Source organism: Ictidomys tridecemlineatus, chromosome 4 (assembly GCF_052094955.1).
Source record: "Ictidomys tridecemlineatus isolate mIctTri1 chromosome 4, mIctTri1.hap1, whole genome shotgun sequence".
NCBI classification, from domain to species: domain Eukaryota; kingdom Metazoa; phylum Chordata; class Mammalia; order Rodentia; family Sciuridae; genus Ictidomys; species Ictidomys tridecemlineatus.
The window spans coordinates 108149469-108168002 of NC_135480.1; the positions used below are offsets into that span (position 1 = coordinate 108149469).

The following is an 18534-nucleotide window of genomic DNA, read 5'->3' on the forward strand; positions in this document are numbered from 1 at the left end:
ACAAGCCAGCACCTGCGGCTCTACCAGGCAGGACGGTCTTTGTGTGGGCAGGGAGAGCGGCTTTGAGTTCTCATAGACCCCCTAAAACCCTCCAGCCTTGTGCCTCACACCCCGAGCAGAGAAGACTGGTGCAAGATATCACCAGGAGATGGGCAGGAAACTGAGGCAGCTATGAGTGTTATTCCCAGCTCTTCACTCCTAGAATAAACTGCTTATAGGTCTTAGGCTGACTGGGGGGGAGCAGAGGGCGGCTGAAGGTAGGACAAAATTCTCCGTTTCTTTATCCCCCCTTGTCTCAGCTGCCTCCCACCCCTGCAATGAACGGCTCAGGCCTGCTTTGATCCTTTAATTCCCAGGACTAGATCTTGTTCGTTGTGAATTTAATTTAACCGCCCCCACCCTACCCCCCACCATTCAGCCAAAAGGCATCCCTGCGCCCTCTGCTGGCCGCTTCTTCACGTAAGCGTATGCACCTGTTTTTGTTTCTCTGCCCAACCGCCAAAAAAAAAAAAAAGAGCTCAGTCATTGAGCAAAAGGGGTCACAGAGGACAGAAAGTAACCACGAATTCCAGGCACTGCCCCCTTTTATTTTTTATTCCCAGACAACTCTGGGACTAAAAGGCCTACTGAATTCTCTACTCCACACATTGAGTATAGTCTTGGTGCCCACACCGTGCAAGGTGTTTTTCTACACAATGCCCTATAGACCCTCTGGGGCTTCTTCCTTGTGTAACCTGCCTGGCTCCTCTTCAAATACCTGCTGTGCGGTGGCTTTGAGAAACGCCTATGCAAACCCTAAACCACTCATGCCATCTCTGGAATCTAACAGTTGGCAGCTCAATGGCTGCAAAGGCAACAGAAATAGCTGAGAGCTTCACAGGGATCTACAAACCGCAGGAACGAAAAAAGATGGGGGAGGGGCCCTTGGTTTGGTTTTCTTATCCTATCACACTTGAGATTTTTTCAGCTTTAATATACACTGCAAAGCACCTTTTAATTTTTATTTATTTATTTATTTTTAGTTGTTGATGGACACAACACCTTTACTTTTATTTTTATGTGGTGCTGAGGATTGAACCCAGTGCCTCACATGTGTGAGGTAAGCACTCTACCACTGAGCCACAACTCCAGCCCACAAAGCACCTCCTGTAAACTCTCCTTTGTTTCCAGACCAGGATTACACCACTCCAAATAAGTAACTCCTTCCAAGAAAGACGATACAAAGTCTTAGTTGTAACCCTGAAATGACAAAGCATACGATCACACAGGTGTCCTATCAAGTGCTACTTAAGGTATGGATGGCCTCAATATTCACTCCTTAGCTATTCCTTCAAAATTCAGATTTCAAATAACTTGCTATGTGGGAAGCAAAGCAGGAACCAAGGATTAGTGAATGTATCCTTGTGACACAGGAGCAGTCTCTTCAGGACTTTTACCCCAAAGAATTTTCCTGTTTCAACCACTTCTTTCTTCTGACCCTGAGGGAATCAAGTAGTAGAAGGTAGCAGAGCAATTCTATTACTTACTTCAAGTTTTTGCCAAGATGTACTTCAGGGTGGACATTGCATTCTAACCTGGTGTAAGATGAGAATGTTGGCACACATCTGAGCATGATCAGAGAGCTGCTTGCATACACATATGCAAAAGCTAAATCTAGCTTTATATGTTCCTTCCAAACACACTTTATTTCAGATCGCCAAAGAATTCTAGTCTTCTATTTGAATATAGTGTCTCCACCCTCCTTGAATCTGTTAATATGGCTTAGCTACCTCCACAGCTTATTTTTTTGAGACAGGGTCTTGCTAAATTGTCCAGGACGGCCTTGAAGTTGTGGTCCTCTTGCCTCAGTCTCCTGAATTGCTGGGATTATACAGCCATGTACCATCACTGCCTGCTTTTTTTTTTTTTTTTGCAATGCTCAGTTATCTGACAACCTGCTTTCTTCTATTATAGGCTGTTCTGGCCAAAGACACTGGATACTCAGTATCGGCAAGCTATTTTCTTGGCAAGCCTCCATTTCCCAAAGTTTAGCTTTGTCCTCTTCTCCCTACCTCCACCCTAACCCATCTCAAGCCAACTGGTAATAACTCATACTGGATCTGATCTTTGCCATCTTCTCCATGTTGGACAGTGGTCTAGCAATGCTCTGTTCTCAGTAACGTTAAGTAGGTCTAAAACATCTTCACTATATGTCCCTAAAATACTCTGCCCGGCTGAGTACCTCAGAGCAGTGGCAAGTAGGATGCAGGAAAAAAAAAATGCATGAAGTATTAATGTTAGTTTTGGGTTTGGTCAGGGGCAAAGTTTTGGGGATGCCATGTGGTGGTTCTGATACTAATGCTTTTTTCTACAGAGTTTAACAATGAATATTTGAGATTATTGCTATAAGATGGACTATAAATCCAAGTCCCAAAGAGTAAACTCATGAGAATTTCCTAAGGCTCCTGCCTACACACTCTGCCCAGAGAGAACAGGTGCTACACTCACACATTCTCAGGATATTTATACTCTCCCTGAATTTACACCTATTTTTAGCAGCTTGCATCAGAAAATAGCCAACTCAATAAGCCCAGATGCAAATAACATAAAGCAAAGCCATCCCATTGATTATAAGGCTCACTAGTCATTAGAAAAATAAATAAGCACAAAGAAATCAGAATCACAATGAGAAATTCACTATTCAGATTATGGGAAAAGAACATTTTTAACAAAATGCAATTTTATCTTCACTGGTATAGAAAAACACGAAGAATTACATTTCTTACCTGGAGCTGCAGCCCATTAAAGCAAAGCATCTGAGAGATGTTGAGGAATCAAAAATAAATAACCAATCCAATGAGTTCCTATCATGACACCAAAGTGATCCTTGACTATTCTACTAGTAAACTCCTCTTAGCTAAGAGTACTAACCTCTAAGTGGAGTGGTGACTAACCCACTGGAACTCTTGAAAAAATGGCAGTCACCTTCATAATAGACTGATACCTTACAATTTCTTCTCCTATGGATCACTTTTTAAGGTTTTTGGGGTTTTGTTTTCAATATTTCTACTGGGCCCTCAATTCCCCCTCTTGTAGACCCAGCAAGAGACATCAATTTATTATTTGCACCCCTTGGGAAGCTTTCTCCTGATTACAAATTTATGTTCCTCAGGTCAGATAGAATATCCTAGTCATTTTTTTTTTAAAGAAATATAAAATGCGATGTCCAATGACCTTTGATACTGACAAGAAATAATGACAGTTGGTCAATGGGTGGGCACTGAATGAACACTGCCAGTGGATCCTGCTCTGTTTGTTCTGTTCATTATTAGCAGTTAAGCCAGAGCATAGTCCCCACCGCCAGTTTGGCCACAATCTGCTACAAAAAGCGCAACTAGCACGCCAAGAGGCCAGGTATTACTTTAATTTTTTTTTTTTTATAAAAAAAGTTTAAATGGCAACACAACCATAAAGTTGGTACATCACAGAAACAAAGATCTTTGCAGGCAACACTGATTGGAAATAGCAAAACACTTGGCTGGTGAAAAAAATGAAATTCTAAATTATATACAATAGTAGCTAAAGGTGATATTGCAAAACAGTCTTATTTACTGTGACTCAAGATTTAACTTGCCATTATCTATTGCTTATTTATTCAGGGTTGTAAATAATACTTATATAGAGACATAGAGATGTGTAAAAATGAAACATTGTGAAAAAAATACAATTTTTCAATTTCATATGAAACTCAAAGTATAAGTTTTGTCCAATATGGAATGTACCTACATTTATTTACATTAGGGCTCTAAAATCCATTTAAAAATTTTTTGTTTTAAAAAAAGAAACAACTGACCCACCATGCAAGTTCACTATATATCTTGCTTGCTCAAAATGAGCATTTTTGGTGGGGTCTGTTTTTATCTGCCCAATGTCTACTGTTTCCTCAGAAGTTGTACTGGCCCAATCGTGGAAAGAGTTCTCATGAAGAGTCTGATGGCAGCATCTGGATGAGGGCAGTCTAGATAACATGGAGTGAGTAGAGAAGAGGGAGGTAAGAGCCCAAATCCTTATGAAGGATGACATTCAGTTGTTAAATTTTAAGGGATATCCAATGGCTTTTTCCAGGCACTCTACTAAAGAGCCAGCGGAAAGAAAATCCCTCTCTACTTCTACAAATTTGATATAGATGGATTTGGGGGAAACTCCAGGATCCACAATACAGTTCTGAGACAAAAACCCATTAATACCAACCCAATCTTTGCTGAAGGTTTTGGTATTTGCTTGGAAATGTAAAAATAAGCATTGCTGTAGAGTCCTGACCTCAGCAATTCCGAGGTAGCAATAGGTAATTCGAGTGGGTTCTATTTCCACCTGTAACGAGGCTTGAGCTGAAAGAGTTTCCAGGTCAACCCGGCCCTCTTTTCCTGGGTCCAGGGAGCGACGTTCCATGTGGGGTGAGAGGGGCCTCTCAATACATTCTTCATAGCCAATGGCATAAAGGCCTGGGCTTTTAGGAATGCCTCCTGGCAATAAATATTGAACAACATTCCCACCAGTTGGTTTGGAGTGGGCAATGGGTATCCAGTCAATTTCCATGTGCAGCTCTAGGCACCTAGCTTCACTAATAGTAATCTCTAAAAATTTGTAGTAAACATTTTTCCAGTTCATTTTTTGTACTCGGGTCATAATGATTCGTCCCTCAGGCTTCTCAGAGTTGAAATATTCCCGAAGTCGCTTGCCAAGGGGCACCTGGGAGCTGATCTCAGCATAATGGTAACGGATATCCTCTTTCCAACGGGTATTATAACCAATTCCAAAAATGGCCAGTTTATTAGAAAGATGGAGCCTTGAAAAGTCTGTCCAGCTCTGAAATAGTTCCCATTTCAACTGTACTGATTCCAAAATCTGTACAATATTCTGCATGATGTCTCGCTTCCTAGAAAGAGAAATAAAAGTCAAATTCCTCAAGTGTCCAGAACATCACTACCTAATAAAACTTTCTGTGATGACAGAAGTGTTCTATATCTGTGCTGTCCAATATGGTAGCTGCTAGAACTTTAAGATGTGGCTAATGCAAATTTAATTAAAATCATATTTAAATTAAAATCGCATTTGTATAGACACATGTGATTAGTGACTATGACATTGGATAACTACAGTATTGAAATGTAAGAAAGACTTACCCATCAGAAGTTTCTAGAAATTATGGTAAAATCTTTCCATTTACTTTCTAAAGTCTTGTTGTAGCAAAAATTAAATATTAATAAAGATCCTGGGATTTCATAAATCCAAGGATGTTTTTTTTTTTTTTAAGTGACTGTTATAATGCCTATGATGGCCTTCAGATCTAAGTGCCAAAAGAAGGTGAAAGATGCTTTATCCAGAAAAGCATCCAGTGTCCCTCAAAATATTTAACAATTTAATTTCTAACTTAGAAATTCTCCAAATTCAATAATTTTGGCCCATGTATGTGAACTGTAGGAAAACATACAATTGATTATGACTAATCTGATATAAAAACAAAACATTTTCGTAATAATTAAAAGAACTGCCTAGTTAACACATTAAAATCTGAGAATTCAGATGAAAAAGGTTCACACTAGGCTTATGTTTTAAAAGAAAAAGGTTTAAGATGAACTGATACTATTCTAGAAAACCCTTTATAAAGGGAGGCAAAAATATAGAAAGTATTTCAGTTTTGACATGTATAGTTAACAGAGTAGGATAGAAAATGCCAGTAAATTTTTGTTTCACAGACCACTTAATCATGTAATTTGTTTTTTTTTTTTAAAGAGAGAGTGAGAGAGGGAGAGGGAGAGAGAGGGAGAGAGGGAGAGAGGGAGAGAGGGAGAGAGAGAGAGAGAGAGAGAGAGAGAGAATTTTAATATTTATTTTTCAGTTCTCAGCGGACACAACATCTTTGTTTTGTATGTGGTGCTGAGGATCAAACCCAGGCAGCACGCATGCCAGGCGAGCGCGCTACCACTTGAGCCACATCCCCAGCCCCTTAATCTTGTAATTTGTTAACTGATACTTCTTGTAGTTACACACGTGCACACACATACTCATAAATAAAGTTATGAGTTTGTTTCTAATAACTTTGATATTGGAAGACTGGTCTGTTAAATATAACTTGGCATCAAACTATTATACTCTACATCACTGACAGATTTAACGTACAAAAACATTGAACTGCCACATTCACAATTAAACAAAGGCATGAAAAGTGGATTTGCTATCAACTTCTGGGAAGGAGATCATGAAAGAAGACAAAGCCTTGAGACTTTCCTATTAAATTCTCATGCCTTCTAGGGGAAGAGCTTCAAGAACATTCTCGGGAAGGTTCAGATAGCCATTGCCTGTCTCCTCGCTCCCCTGGACTTTCTTCACAAGATGACAAGAACTAATATTCTGTTATCAGCTGCTTCTTGGGCCTAGGACTGTCCTGAACTTACTCTCCACCCTTTTGTTTGTCTTGAAAGCTTCTCAAGCATCAGGATGGCCATCTAGATGAAATCACTGAATTCCTGGGACATCTATCTCTTCTCAGGGGACACGAAGGCACTTGACCACTTTTTTAATATTTTCGACTGTGGTGCTTGTGAGGCTAAGATACAGGACTATATTTCTGCATGGGTCAACACTTTAAAGGAAAACTTTCTTTCATAGCTACCACATTTCCTTGTCCTCTTGAAATGATTTATTGATCAAGGCAGACTCCATGAAGGAGTTGGGATGGGGTGCCAAGATTTTTTTGTACATTTTGCTCACAGATGTACTTCAGTGCCTAACATTCAGTAGGCAAGATATGTGTTGAACAAATGACATTAGGAGATGTTTCATGGATGAAGGATGATGTATTTTACTATAGGTATTATCAGTTAGTTCAGCTATACCACATATACCTACAGAGAACAAAACTCCACTGCCTAAGTATAGTTATTTTATTCAGCACTCTCTTAGCCCTACATTATTAATGGTACAGTCAGACACTGCAAAGAACAGTTCTGAAGAAACTATTGTACTGGGAAATAATGGCCCACTAGGAAGCTCTTCAGAACCCCCCAAACACACATTAAGCTGAACCCGGAGAAAGAGTAGCACAGGCTAGAGACAGCCACAGCCTGTCAGTTTCTAGTCCTGCTAACCTGAGCCCAAAGCTGATCTGAGTTCAAGGCTCATAGCAGTCTCAAAGTGAGAGAACACCATGAAAATCAGACCCTGTAATTTAAATAGTTCCTGGAAAATATGTTACATTTCCTGCTTTCTGAAGTTACAAGCACCAGAAAAGTTCAAGTGGTTTGAGGTTGGTAACACCAATTCTGTGAAGTTTTGAGTTCACAGACAGTTACATCAACTTCTTTTGGAGAAGACAGGTTTAAAGGAATGAACTCCCAACAGGAGAAGTCTTTAAACTTACTTTTTGCATTATATACTACTTCTTCTTCTTCTTCTTTTGCCTCACATGTGCTAGGCAAGTGCTCTATCACTGAGCTATCCAACCCAAGCCTCATATATTCTTCTTTTTTGAGGACCAGAATAATGGTTACAATTTTGGGAAACACCTCTGATCCCTGCTTAACCTCTTCCCAGACATAAAATCAGATGACACTGGGAATTCTTTTATTTCAAAGACATACTCTGACAAAGAAATGAGTGTCTGCAAAAGGGTGATGGGGGTGATGATGGTGATGGTGGTGATGATGGTTTGTTAAATGCTTGTTATCTAGCAATCCTTTTATCTTGCCTCTTTGTCCTTTTCTCCACTATTCTTAAACATGAAGACCATAATGTGTGAAATCAAACATAGAAGAACAAGTGGGTTCTATAAATGCTTCAATGTTACCGGTGGAAAAATGAATGATGTTTTTTACTTGCTCCCTAAATTTTAACTTTTAACCTATACTCTTCAATAGATTTAATCAGAAACCTATTCAAAGATATTAAGAAAGAACTGTGAGCCAGGTGTGGTGGCATATGCTTCTAATACCAACAGCTCAGGAGGCTGAGGCAGGAGGATCACAAGTTCAAAGCCAGTGTCAGCAACTTTGCAAGGCTCTAAACAACTCAGTGAGACCCTGTATCAAAATAAAATATATAAAGGGCTAAGGATGTGACTCACAGGTTAAGAGCCCCTGGATTCAATCCCCAGTAAAAAGAAAGAAAGAAGGAAAGGAAAGAAGGACAAAGCAAGAAAACAAGCAAAAAAGAAAGATCAAACTGTGAACATAAGAGATGAGGAGCTCAGGACATAGCTCAGTGGTACAGTGCTTGCCTAGCATGTGTGAAGCCCTGTGTTTGATACCCAGATGGAGAAGGAGGAGAAGAAGAACAACCACCACCACCACCCCAACAACATAACAGATGATGCTAAACTCTCAGGAGAAAGAATAATAATTAGAACCAGTGGTGGACATTGTCCTCAGACTTTTTCAGTTCTTCCTCCAATAGCTACTTCTTTTCCAAATGTACAGTAATCTAAGAATTTGCTTTTTTTTTTTAAGAATTTTTTTAATATTTATTTTTTAGTTTTCAGCGGACACAACATCTTTGTTTGTATGTGGTGCTGAGGATCGAACCCAGGCCGCACGCATGCCAGGCGAGTGCGCTACCGCTTGAGCCACATCCCCAGCCCCAAGAGTTTGCTTTTTGATCCCCAAACTGTAATACTATAAGGAAGTTAAGTGTAACTTTGGCCTCCTGTCATTTTACCTAAACCCAAATAAACTCCAGTCCTTGAATATCTAGATATCCACATATAGGCAACTACCATCAACCTATTTATTTTCAAGTAACACATTTATTCCTTCTTGTGGTATATGAAATTCTCAACATTTCAGTTCACCACTGGAAAACTGAAGCTAAGCTGAGAGAGGATGGGACAAACATAGTGTGGTGTAGCTGTACTTCCAGAGCATGTCTAGTTTCTTACTGACCCTCCCTCGCCAAGGTCATTAACCTTAGGCAGACACACTATGAGGAAAGCAGCTACTTACTGTGCTTCTTCAGAAGACTCTTGTTTTATTTTTAATGTTCTCTTTGTGACAGGTATTTCATCTGAAAAGTAAAGATTTAAAACAAATTATAGTTTCCAGTTTTATCTACATACATTTATATAGTTAAGTATTTCCTATTATTTCCATACTTTATAGTACCAGGCCTTAATACTAGTATCCAACACTGTCCAAAGCCAGCTTTATAAATATATCTGTTATATAATGAGATGCATACATTTATATGCAAGATCAGAAACCAGCTCTACAAGTATAAAATTCTTCAAGGTCACCAGTGGATTTCTAGCTAGGAGCTTAAAGCTTAATTTCACTGCAAACATGATTTTAAAAGAACAAGAATGAAAATAATTCTGTTCTATTTAGATTTTCTATGTGGGTTTTACAGAGCAATTATTACCCCAACATCAGGATCAGTGTATTTTGCATGATCCTCCCTGCCACTAAAGGTTTTGGTGACTTCAACTCTGTGGCACAACCAGTATTATGAAATGCTAAAGTAATTTAGACCTTATAATTTTTTTTTTTAAAGAGAGAGGGAGAGAGAGAGAGAATTTTTTTTAATATTTATTTATTTTTTCTTAGTTCTCGGCAGACACAACATCTTTGTTTGTATGTGGTGCTGAGGATCGAACCCGGGCCGCACGCACGCCAGGTGAGCGCGCTACCGCTTGAGCCACATCCCCAGCCCAGACCTTATAATTTTTGTAAAATTAAGAGGCAGTGATCACTTAGCATCTGTCCTTCTTATCTTTAAGTCCCTTATACGCTGTTAGTCTGACAGTTTCATAGTTTCTTTCTTCTTTCTTCCAATATCTGAGATTGTTTAAAAACAGCACTTGTAAGAAATATATTAATGGGGCTAGGGTTATAGCTCAGTAATAGAGCACTTGCCTAGCATGTGTGAGGCACTGGGTTTGATCCTCAGTACCACATAAAAATAAATAAATAAAATAAAGGCATTGTGTTCACCTTAAAAAAAAAAAAGAAAGAAATATATTAAGTTAAGCCTTTTTCTTTTGAATTAGCATTTCTCTATCATCAGGTATTCTGTAAAAAACAAACAAACCAGGGCCTACAGACTTTTACCTTAAGCTAGAAAAACACATTTTTACTGCCAATCCTACATATACTTCCTTGGGATTGCCTTAGTATCTCACTGCAGAAGATTTGCTTAAAAGTGAAAGTCCATTATACAATCTGTTCTTTAATGTGCAATGGCTATAGCAAAAAAACTGATCAGTACTTCCAAATTATGAAAATAAAAATTGGAGCACTGAATGCAAAAAAAAAAAAAAAGACATATGTATGTGTGTGTGTGTGTGGATTTTTTTGGTACTGGGGATTAAACTCAGGGCCACTCAATGACTGAGCCACATCCCTAGGCCCTTTTCTGTATTTCATTTAGAGACAGGGTCTCACTGTGTTGCTTAGAGCCTTGCTATTGCTGAGGCTGGCTTTGAACTCGGGATCCTCCTGCCTTAGCCTCCAGAGCCACTGGGATTACAGGCGCGTACACCATCACACCTGGCTGACACATATACTCTTAATTAGGTCACACAAATTTAGATTTGATGGCCAGGAACTGCATCTTCCATTTTGAATGCTTTCACTGTATATAAAACATTTCAGCTATTGTTGGAACAGGATATCTCAGGAGGTTTGAAGGAGAATGATCACTGACATGGCTCAGATATCAATCTTTTTAGTAAAAGTCAAGGCTTTCACTCATTTTTTGTTCAGTCTATAAAGTCTGGGAAGAGTCTTTCCCATATCAGAGATAGAAAAGAAAAAGTATTTGGAATGAAGGAAGGAAAAGATAGATTTGCTTAAAGCACTTAGGACAAGAGCCAATACTCTTAGCATCTTAGAACTAGAATCTTAGAATTAGAAGGTTCAGAGTATTAAATTTCATAGGATTCTGTCACTGAGCCTCCTTGTGTGGCTCAGAATTAGGAATTCTTCTATCTTTAGGAATCAGGGTGGTACTCAAATAATGAAAGCACTTGTTGGCAGTTGAAACCTACACCAAAGATGCCCACATTGACCCAAATAAACTGGTGACATGTGCTTTGTGCTGACCCTAGAAACAGCAGAAGACATCACAGATGACAATAAGTACCAGTACACATAGCAAGTAGATAAATATACATAAGGATATCATATATTTTAGCTTTCTTACCCAATTCCTGATCTGTTGGATAGCCATGGAGATCCTGACTGTGATTTCCCCAGTCCTCCTGTGAATAGTCCTCCATTGTGCTGCCATCTGACTCCAGCTCCTGGTACAAGCCACTACTGTTAATAAGTACAGGCTGGCAGGGCTGAGCATCCCATCCTCCCTGACCAAACACCTGTTCCAACTGTTCAAATGTGTAACTGCTCTTTCTTTTCCCAACACCATGTTCTTTCACCCGACTGTAACACCTGCGAAGGGTCTAAGACACAAAGTCTTTTGTTATTCCTTTAAAGCTGTACTTCCTCTTCCAGGTACGGACCACAGATATTAATTACTATTAGACAGACACAGACAGACAAACAGAGACACATTGTTACAGGAATGCTAGATTTCAAATTCATTATTATATTAGAAAAAATACTAATTTAGCATTTACTCAAACACGTTATAATTCAAACAAATTATTTTGCAATTAATTATCCATTAACAACAAGAAACATTACAACATTATTGCATGTACCCCATACACATATTTTTATACCCCCTCCCCCGTTTAAAAAGAATAAGGGGGGAAAAAACAAGAAATACCAGCCAGCCAATAGGATGCACACCTGCCACAGAAGAGAGAGAGAGCTGCTATGGTGCCCAGAATTTGGAAAGTGTGAGGAAAGGAGGACAGAAAGAAGAATTTCCCAAAGCAAAGAATACCTTCCTTACTCTTAAGAAGGAAGACAGGGTAAAAACAATTGCCTAAATAAATTAACTAATAAAACATATTATTTACATAATCTATATTCCTTACTAACTCACTGTGTCTTTGTGGTAGCTGCTAAAAGTTCAAACAGAAGTCAAATCAACTGCCACAAGTTTGCAGTCTCAGACATCAATGATCAAGAACACTAATACCTGTAGCTAAAACTAGACAATTTACTAATCTACCAACTCAAACTGCTAGCTAAACAAACCAACAAACAAAACCAATAGTTTTTTTTTTTTTTTCCTTCTGGGTGGAGGGCAAAGTAGGAGGTTTACTTCATTTCTTTTTCTGCTACATGCCACAGAGCAAATAAATATCATTATGCAAGTCCACAGATAAAACCTGGATAACTTCATTATCTTGTACAATCCTTCAATTTTTTTCATGGTCTTTATTATTAATGTATATTTCTGATGATTAGCCCAGTTTCCTGAGTTTAATGGTTCATCTTATGCTATCTTATATGATATTTCAAAGGATAAATCATGGACTTAGTCCCATCTTCCAAATTTACTCACATTCAGGCTCTATTCCATCTTTGCTTTCTTTTGTTCCTTCTAATCTCCCTTATACTATACTGGGTTTCAATCAACTGAACAGAACCAGTTCACCTCTGACTTAATTTATATGCATTAGCAAGATTATAAATTTATTCCAAAGGGTGAGATTACTTTCCACACGCCAATGTGTATCACCTATCCTCACCAAACTAAAACAACTCCTGATAATCTTTATAGAGCCGCCGTGAAAGTTTATTATCTTTAAATCACAGTTGACAATCTACAAATACTCTGTCACTTGGAGCCAGAAATCCAGATAGGCAAAAGGTATAATGAAAACATAACACATATGATGGTCTTCCCAGACATTAACAGAACAATAATTAGTCACCCATATTAAAGCCAGCCAGTCTACCCCCTACACAAACGCCTGTCCCATTCTCTCTTTCTTCAGCTCTCTTCTGTTGTCTCATATGATGCCTTAGAGAAGTGAGGTTTCCAATAATATACTCTTTTTAAAAGCATTTCTTCTTTCTTTTCATAAAGGATAGTCACAACCACATAAGACAAAACTTAGAGAAACATATCAGAAACATGAGTTTGGGAAATGTATGTCACGGGCAAACCTTACAATACAAAAGCTGCAGCAAATTTCTTTTGACTTTCTACATGCTCCCCTTTCCCAGCACTCTCTGCCCTCCTTGCAGGGATTGGAATTTGAATTGCAAACATCCCCTGCCAAATTATTTTTATCTCACAATGTCTAGTTTCTGCCTCCAAGAACACCCCAACCACTCTTTTCAACTCTTCCAAGGACCGTAAATGGAGAGTCCCAACACTGTCCCTTCACCCTTTCAAGGCCATAAATGGAGATGGAAACCATGCCACTGCTCACTACTTATTGGCTGCCTGGAAAAAGCATTAAGGACACAAAAAAGCCCAGTTAGCTCTGACAGTAAGGGCTGGTCTAGAAGTAAAGAAGTAAAACTAAGGTTCTTTTGAAGAAAGGTCCCACACTTAATAGGAAGTGACACAGGCATAAACAAAGCCACCAATGTTTGATAATATACATGGTGGGAAACCACAGAAGACTCTTAATCTTTGAAACCACCAAGTTTAGCTTAAAATTTTGCCTAGTTTCATATGTAACTATGAATAATGAAACCAACAATATCTAATCATCATAGATATGGAAGAAGAGTCAGGGGATATATTTTATAGTTCACCAAAAAAGGCTAACAGATCTTGCCATCTCTTACTTGTAGTGTACATTTGGAATACACTTTTATAATAAGGCAATATGCTGATATGTAAAATATCTATCAGGTGCCTGCAGGTAAGATGTTTGGTAACTTCTAAATCCATGTGATAGTATATTCAAAAGATTTCCAAATTGATTTTAACTCTCTCAAGATACAAATAAACATAAGCAATAACTTCTGAGTTCAAAAAAGACCACAAATCCAAGAGAGGCTGTTTAAACAGGACACATTGACTAAAGTAAGGTTTAAAAAAAAAAAAAAAAAAAAAGGAAAAACTCAAATATAGGCTTGCTGCTACCAGAAACAAACATTGGAATTTAGCTAAACTTGAAAGAGCTTAGAATCAATAAAAAGGACATATAGAGAGACCTTCCAATTCTTATTACCCATAGTAAATCAGAAAAGGTTACATATTCTACACTCTAAATCATTAACCAAAGCACATTATTAAAAGATTGGGTGCCTGTAACAATATTCCTAAATAAACTAACTTCAAAACCTACTCTAAACCTGAGATTAAAATAATACTTCAGAATCTAGAAAAAAGTGAAGTTTCATACCTCCCATTCCAGACAGCTACCAAATTCAACAAAAACCTCAATTTGGCTTTCTTGGAAAATCACAATCTATTCAACACAAAAAACCTGCTTCCCTTTCTTCTTCCTTTACCTTACCCATCTTAGACATTTACAGTAACTAAAGCTCTAATTGCTGTTTCAAAATTAAAATCTTGGGGCAAAGAATTTGCTTAGACATATTTAAGACTATACTATCCTCAAACCAAAATAATAACTTTTCTTAATGTCAGAATCTCCCCAGTATATTGATATTATGTTTTATTTCTTTCCTGGAGGAAGAACTATAAGATAATACTATCCATCTTGAATGAAATCATAGGGATAGAGGTCAAGAGGAGTCAAGAAAGTCTGAATAGAAGAACTCATTAAGGGGTCAAACCAAAGGAGTTCATGGGTATTGGCTTGGGAAGAAACACCAGGTGGATGTTTACTAAGTCCACTACCAAGTGCCAAGTCCTTAGCACTACAAAAGGAAAAGAACCACAGAAAGACTTGGAAGATGTCCCATTACCAAAGCAGGGAGAAATATAAGATGGCTGACAACTGACCATTTAAAGGATAGAGTGAAAGTTTGCCAAAGTTTAAGATTAGAGTCAAAGGAAAAGAGAGAATAAAAAAGATAACATTCATTGTAGATGAATGTATGAGGAGTCTATGGGGGAGGGGTAGGTAAACAAAGGCAGGAGTTTTAGATTGGCAGGATTCGGGGTTTAACGGCAGCAATGCAGAGAAAGACCCAGGGTTACAGTACACGTAACATTAAATACAGTGCACAATGCAGCTATCTTGCCAAAGTAAGTAAATCCAGTATTGGGTTGTATAAGCAGAGGAATCACATGTAAGCTATGAAGGTGGCTCTTCCTCTCTATTCAGCACCGGTGAGGCCACAGCTGGAGCACAGCATTCAGTTCTGGGCATCGAACCAGCTACAAGAGAGGGAAATTGTAGAGTTCAGAAAAGGGCAAATAAAATAATGAAAGGCTTGGAAAATAAGATCTATATATGGGCCAGTGGTTTCATCAAAGCCCGTCATTATTAAGCTACTTTGGGAATGGGATTAAAGTTTCTTTTGCTTCAATGTCCTCCAGTTCCTCCTCCAACTTTCAGAAAATGGGAAGAAGTAAGTTCTTCCCTGGTATGGCAAAGTAGGAAGCAAACAAAATAAATCATGAAGGCATAGGCCAAGCAATTCCACCACAGGCTCAATTATTTTCTCAAAATTTGCCCCCACAAAATCACTGTTCAAACTGAACTGACTGTAAGTGAAACAGAGCATATAATGAGGAGGAATAGAAATAAGGCATAAAAACTACACATATAAACATATTGTATGTTGTTTAGAAAACATTGGCTTGATCAGTCTAAGATTTCAGATGAAAAATAAAGTCAATATGAAGGGAGGACAGCTCAGTTATAACAGCAGGAAACCATGGTATAAGAAAAAAATAAGCAGTGAAACAGATTTTCAAATGTAGTTGTCAAACTGGCCATACTAGAAATGCATGTATTGTCATTTTAACCCTCTGCCACCTAAACATGATAAATTTGTAATTGTGTCATCCACATGATTAAATAAAGACTATACTTATTCACAAGCAAAGACTTTTTTAAAAAATCACACATTATTCTCCACAAGAGATGGTGAAATTACACTGGGGTGGGTAAAGCTTCAGTGATTGGTTTTCTAATAAAAGTGTCAATAACAATAGTTCAAACTAAAGCAAATGGGTATTTTGAAGCAACAAAAGTGTTCATGAAACATCTTTTTACTTCCTTTAAATTGAGATTATTGTTATAGCAAAGATTATGAATTGCTCTTATGAAGCAACAAAACAACACTTTAATATTTTAAAGACTAAAATTTCTTTAACTATATACTTTGTTACTGTGAGCATAAAAGTAGGCAAGAAAAAAAACTTAAATAGCAGACATAAGTCAGTAAACATGTTCCTGCACACAGTAAGAAGGATGTTAAGGATATAGTATAAATTCCTACACATATCTTTTGACAGTGAGTTGTAACTAATGATTATAAAGTTACCTAAGGCAAAACCTGTGAGGCCTACAGAACTTTTTACTACCTATTTTACTACATTTTCTGTACATTAATATGTAACTGACTTGCCAATTATCTAAATCTTTTAAAACCAACCAAAAGAAAAAAAAACTCAACAAAACCAAGAAGAAAAATAACAGCATACCTGTTTTACATTCCCCAGGTCTTAGTACTACAGAGCAAGTTTTGGCAAGTAAAAAATCCTTTTCATTCTTCGATCGTTTGCTTTTCCTCTCCAGTATGGAGGTACTTAACTTTTTCAGGTCATGGATTGCCTTCCCAGAAAAATGCATATACACACAAACCATTCCATACAATTTCAAAGGGAACATGGGCTCAGTGAAGAGCCCAGACAAGAACCTCAGCTTAAAAAAATCTCTGTTCTACACTATGTTGGTTTTGCTTCCAAAGAAGAATATAGCATATATTAGTCAGAAATCCTAAAATAAGGTAGACTTAATTTGTATCAGAGGCATTACAAAGATTCTAAAGATCAGCACAACTAGTTTAAGTCAATCAACCAGTTTGCTCAATTTCCTACTCATTTAGATAAAATACATTGATATTTATTTCCCTTAAGAGGTAAATTAGCCAAATTGCCATTTCTCTGTCTCTATTTTTTTCATTTTCTTTTGTGGTGCTGGAGATCAAACCCATGGCTTTAAACAAATTAGGCAAGTACTCTACCACTGAGATACATCCCCAGCCTCTCATTCTTTTTTAAAACAACAAGATCTTGCTTCATTGGCCAACCTGGCCCAACCTCCAAGGCTCAAGAGATCTTCCTGCCTCAAACTCGAAAGTAAACTAGAGGTATAGGTATAAATCAGCACAACCCCCACCCACCCCTCTCTTCTGGGGATTGAACCCAGGAGCACTTTTCCACTGAGCTACATCCCCAACGCTTTTTATTTATTCATTCTTATTCTGAGATAGCATCTTGTTAAATTGCTTAGGGTCTCAATAATTTGCAGAAGCTGGCCTCAAGCTTGAGTTTCTCCTGCCTTATTATAGGGTTGCTGGGATTACAAGTATGTATACCATACTGACCTCCCGTTTCTTGAAGGAAATAATTTCTACCAGTAAAAAGCATACAGAAATTTCTTTACCCTTCACAAAATATACCACTTTTCCTCTACCTACTGGGCAAAAAACTTTTTTCTGAAGTGGTCCTTAAACAATATTTGAAAATCCATTCATTATGCTGATTATCTGTTCCAATTATATTAACACAGTACTTGATCATTCATTATCTGACTTTTCAATATAGATGCTAGATAAACTAGTTAAGGGAACAACTTAAAACAGGGAAATTCATCCATCCAGAAACAAGCATAGGAAAGTCTTAACTACCTTCCTTAGCAGTCACTGCACTAAGCTCTGACATATTCCAATTTCAACACCACCTGAAGACTGAAGAGTCTCTCAGGAATAGGCAATGTCTACACTAATCCTTCTGTCCTATGGGATCACAGTTTCATCTATTACTCCACTAAAATTGTTCCTATCATGATCATCAATGTCTTCTTAATTACTAAGAAGAATGGGTTTCATATTTTGTCTTTAACTCATTTGCTCTCTCTGTAGCTCCTGACATCCTTTATCCCCCTATCCCTACCTCTTCCCCTACAATTTACTTTTATTTTATAAAACTTCCTGTATTACTTACATTCATCTACAGAGGATGAGTGGAGCTTCAAAAGGCTTAATTACAAACCAGGCTCCAATGAAGTTTTTTTTTCTTCCTCTGGTACTGGGGAGTGAATCCAGGGGTGCTTCACCACTGAGCCATACTGGGCCATATCCCCAGCCCTTTTCTGTATTTCATTTAGAGACAATGTCTCACTGAGTTTCTTAGGCCTCACTAAGTTGCTGAGGCTGGCTTTGAACTCGAGATCCTTCTGCCTCATCTTTCCCAGTCAACTGGGATTACAGGCATGTGCCACCACGCCCAGACCAATGAAGTTTTGAACAGAAAAGAACCTTAAAAATAAACCTAGTCCAAATTCCTCCTCATTCAGCAAATGAGGAACCAAGGCAAGTATTCCTTCAAAGAGGATTTAGCATACGAAAATTAACAAATGCCACTCACAAAATTTTGATGTTGCTAAAGAAAGAAAGCTATAGAATTGTAAACTGCATGAGAATAGGAATTTTGTCCACCTTGCTTGTCTCTATTTTCCTTGGGCCTAGAAAATGCCTATCATGTAAG

At 38.0% G+C, this 18534-nt stretch overlaps 1 protein-coding gene across 10 annotated transcripts in view; it reads right to left on the minus strand.

The window, feature by feature from the left end:
* Nucleotides 1–3387: 3387 nt before the first annotated feature.
* Msantd2 (Myb/SANT DNA binding domain containing 2) overlaps nucleotides 3388–18534 on the minus strand; it is a 34868-nt gene continuing 19721 nt past the window's right edge. For 2 of the 10 annotated variants that reach the window (XM_040285451.2, XM_078047239.1), the window contains 3 exons: nucleotides 11173–15192; nucleotides 8976–9036; nucleotides 3388–4915 (listed from right to left, as the gene is read on the minus strand). In XM_040285451.2, the coding sequence (XP_040141385.1) occupies nucleotides 4063–4915; nucleotides 8976–9036; nucleotides 11173–11248 (990 nt within the window). In that variant the 5' untranslated portion in view covers nucleotides 11249–15192 and the 3' untranslated portion in view covers nucleotides 3388–4062. Of the gene's footprint in view, nucleotides 4916–8975; nucleotides 9037–11172; nucleotides 15193–18534 lie in introns of those variants that run through there. The other 8 variants (XR_013437967.1, XM_040285457.2, XM_021719567.3 and 5 more) reach the window with 7 other exon arrangements.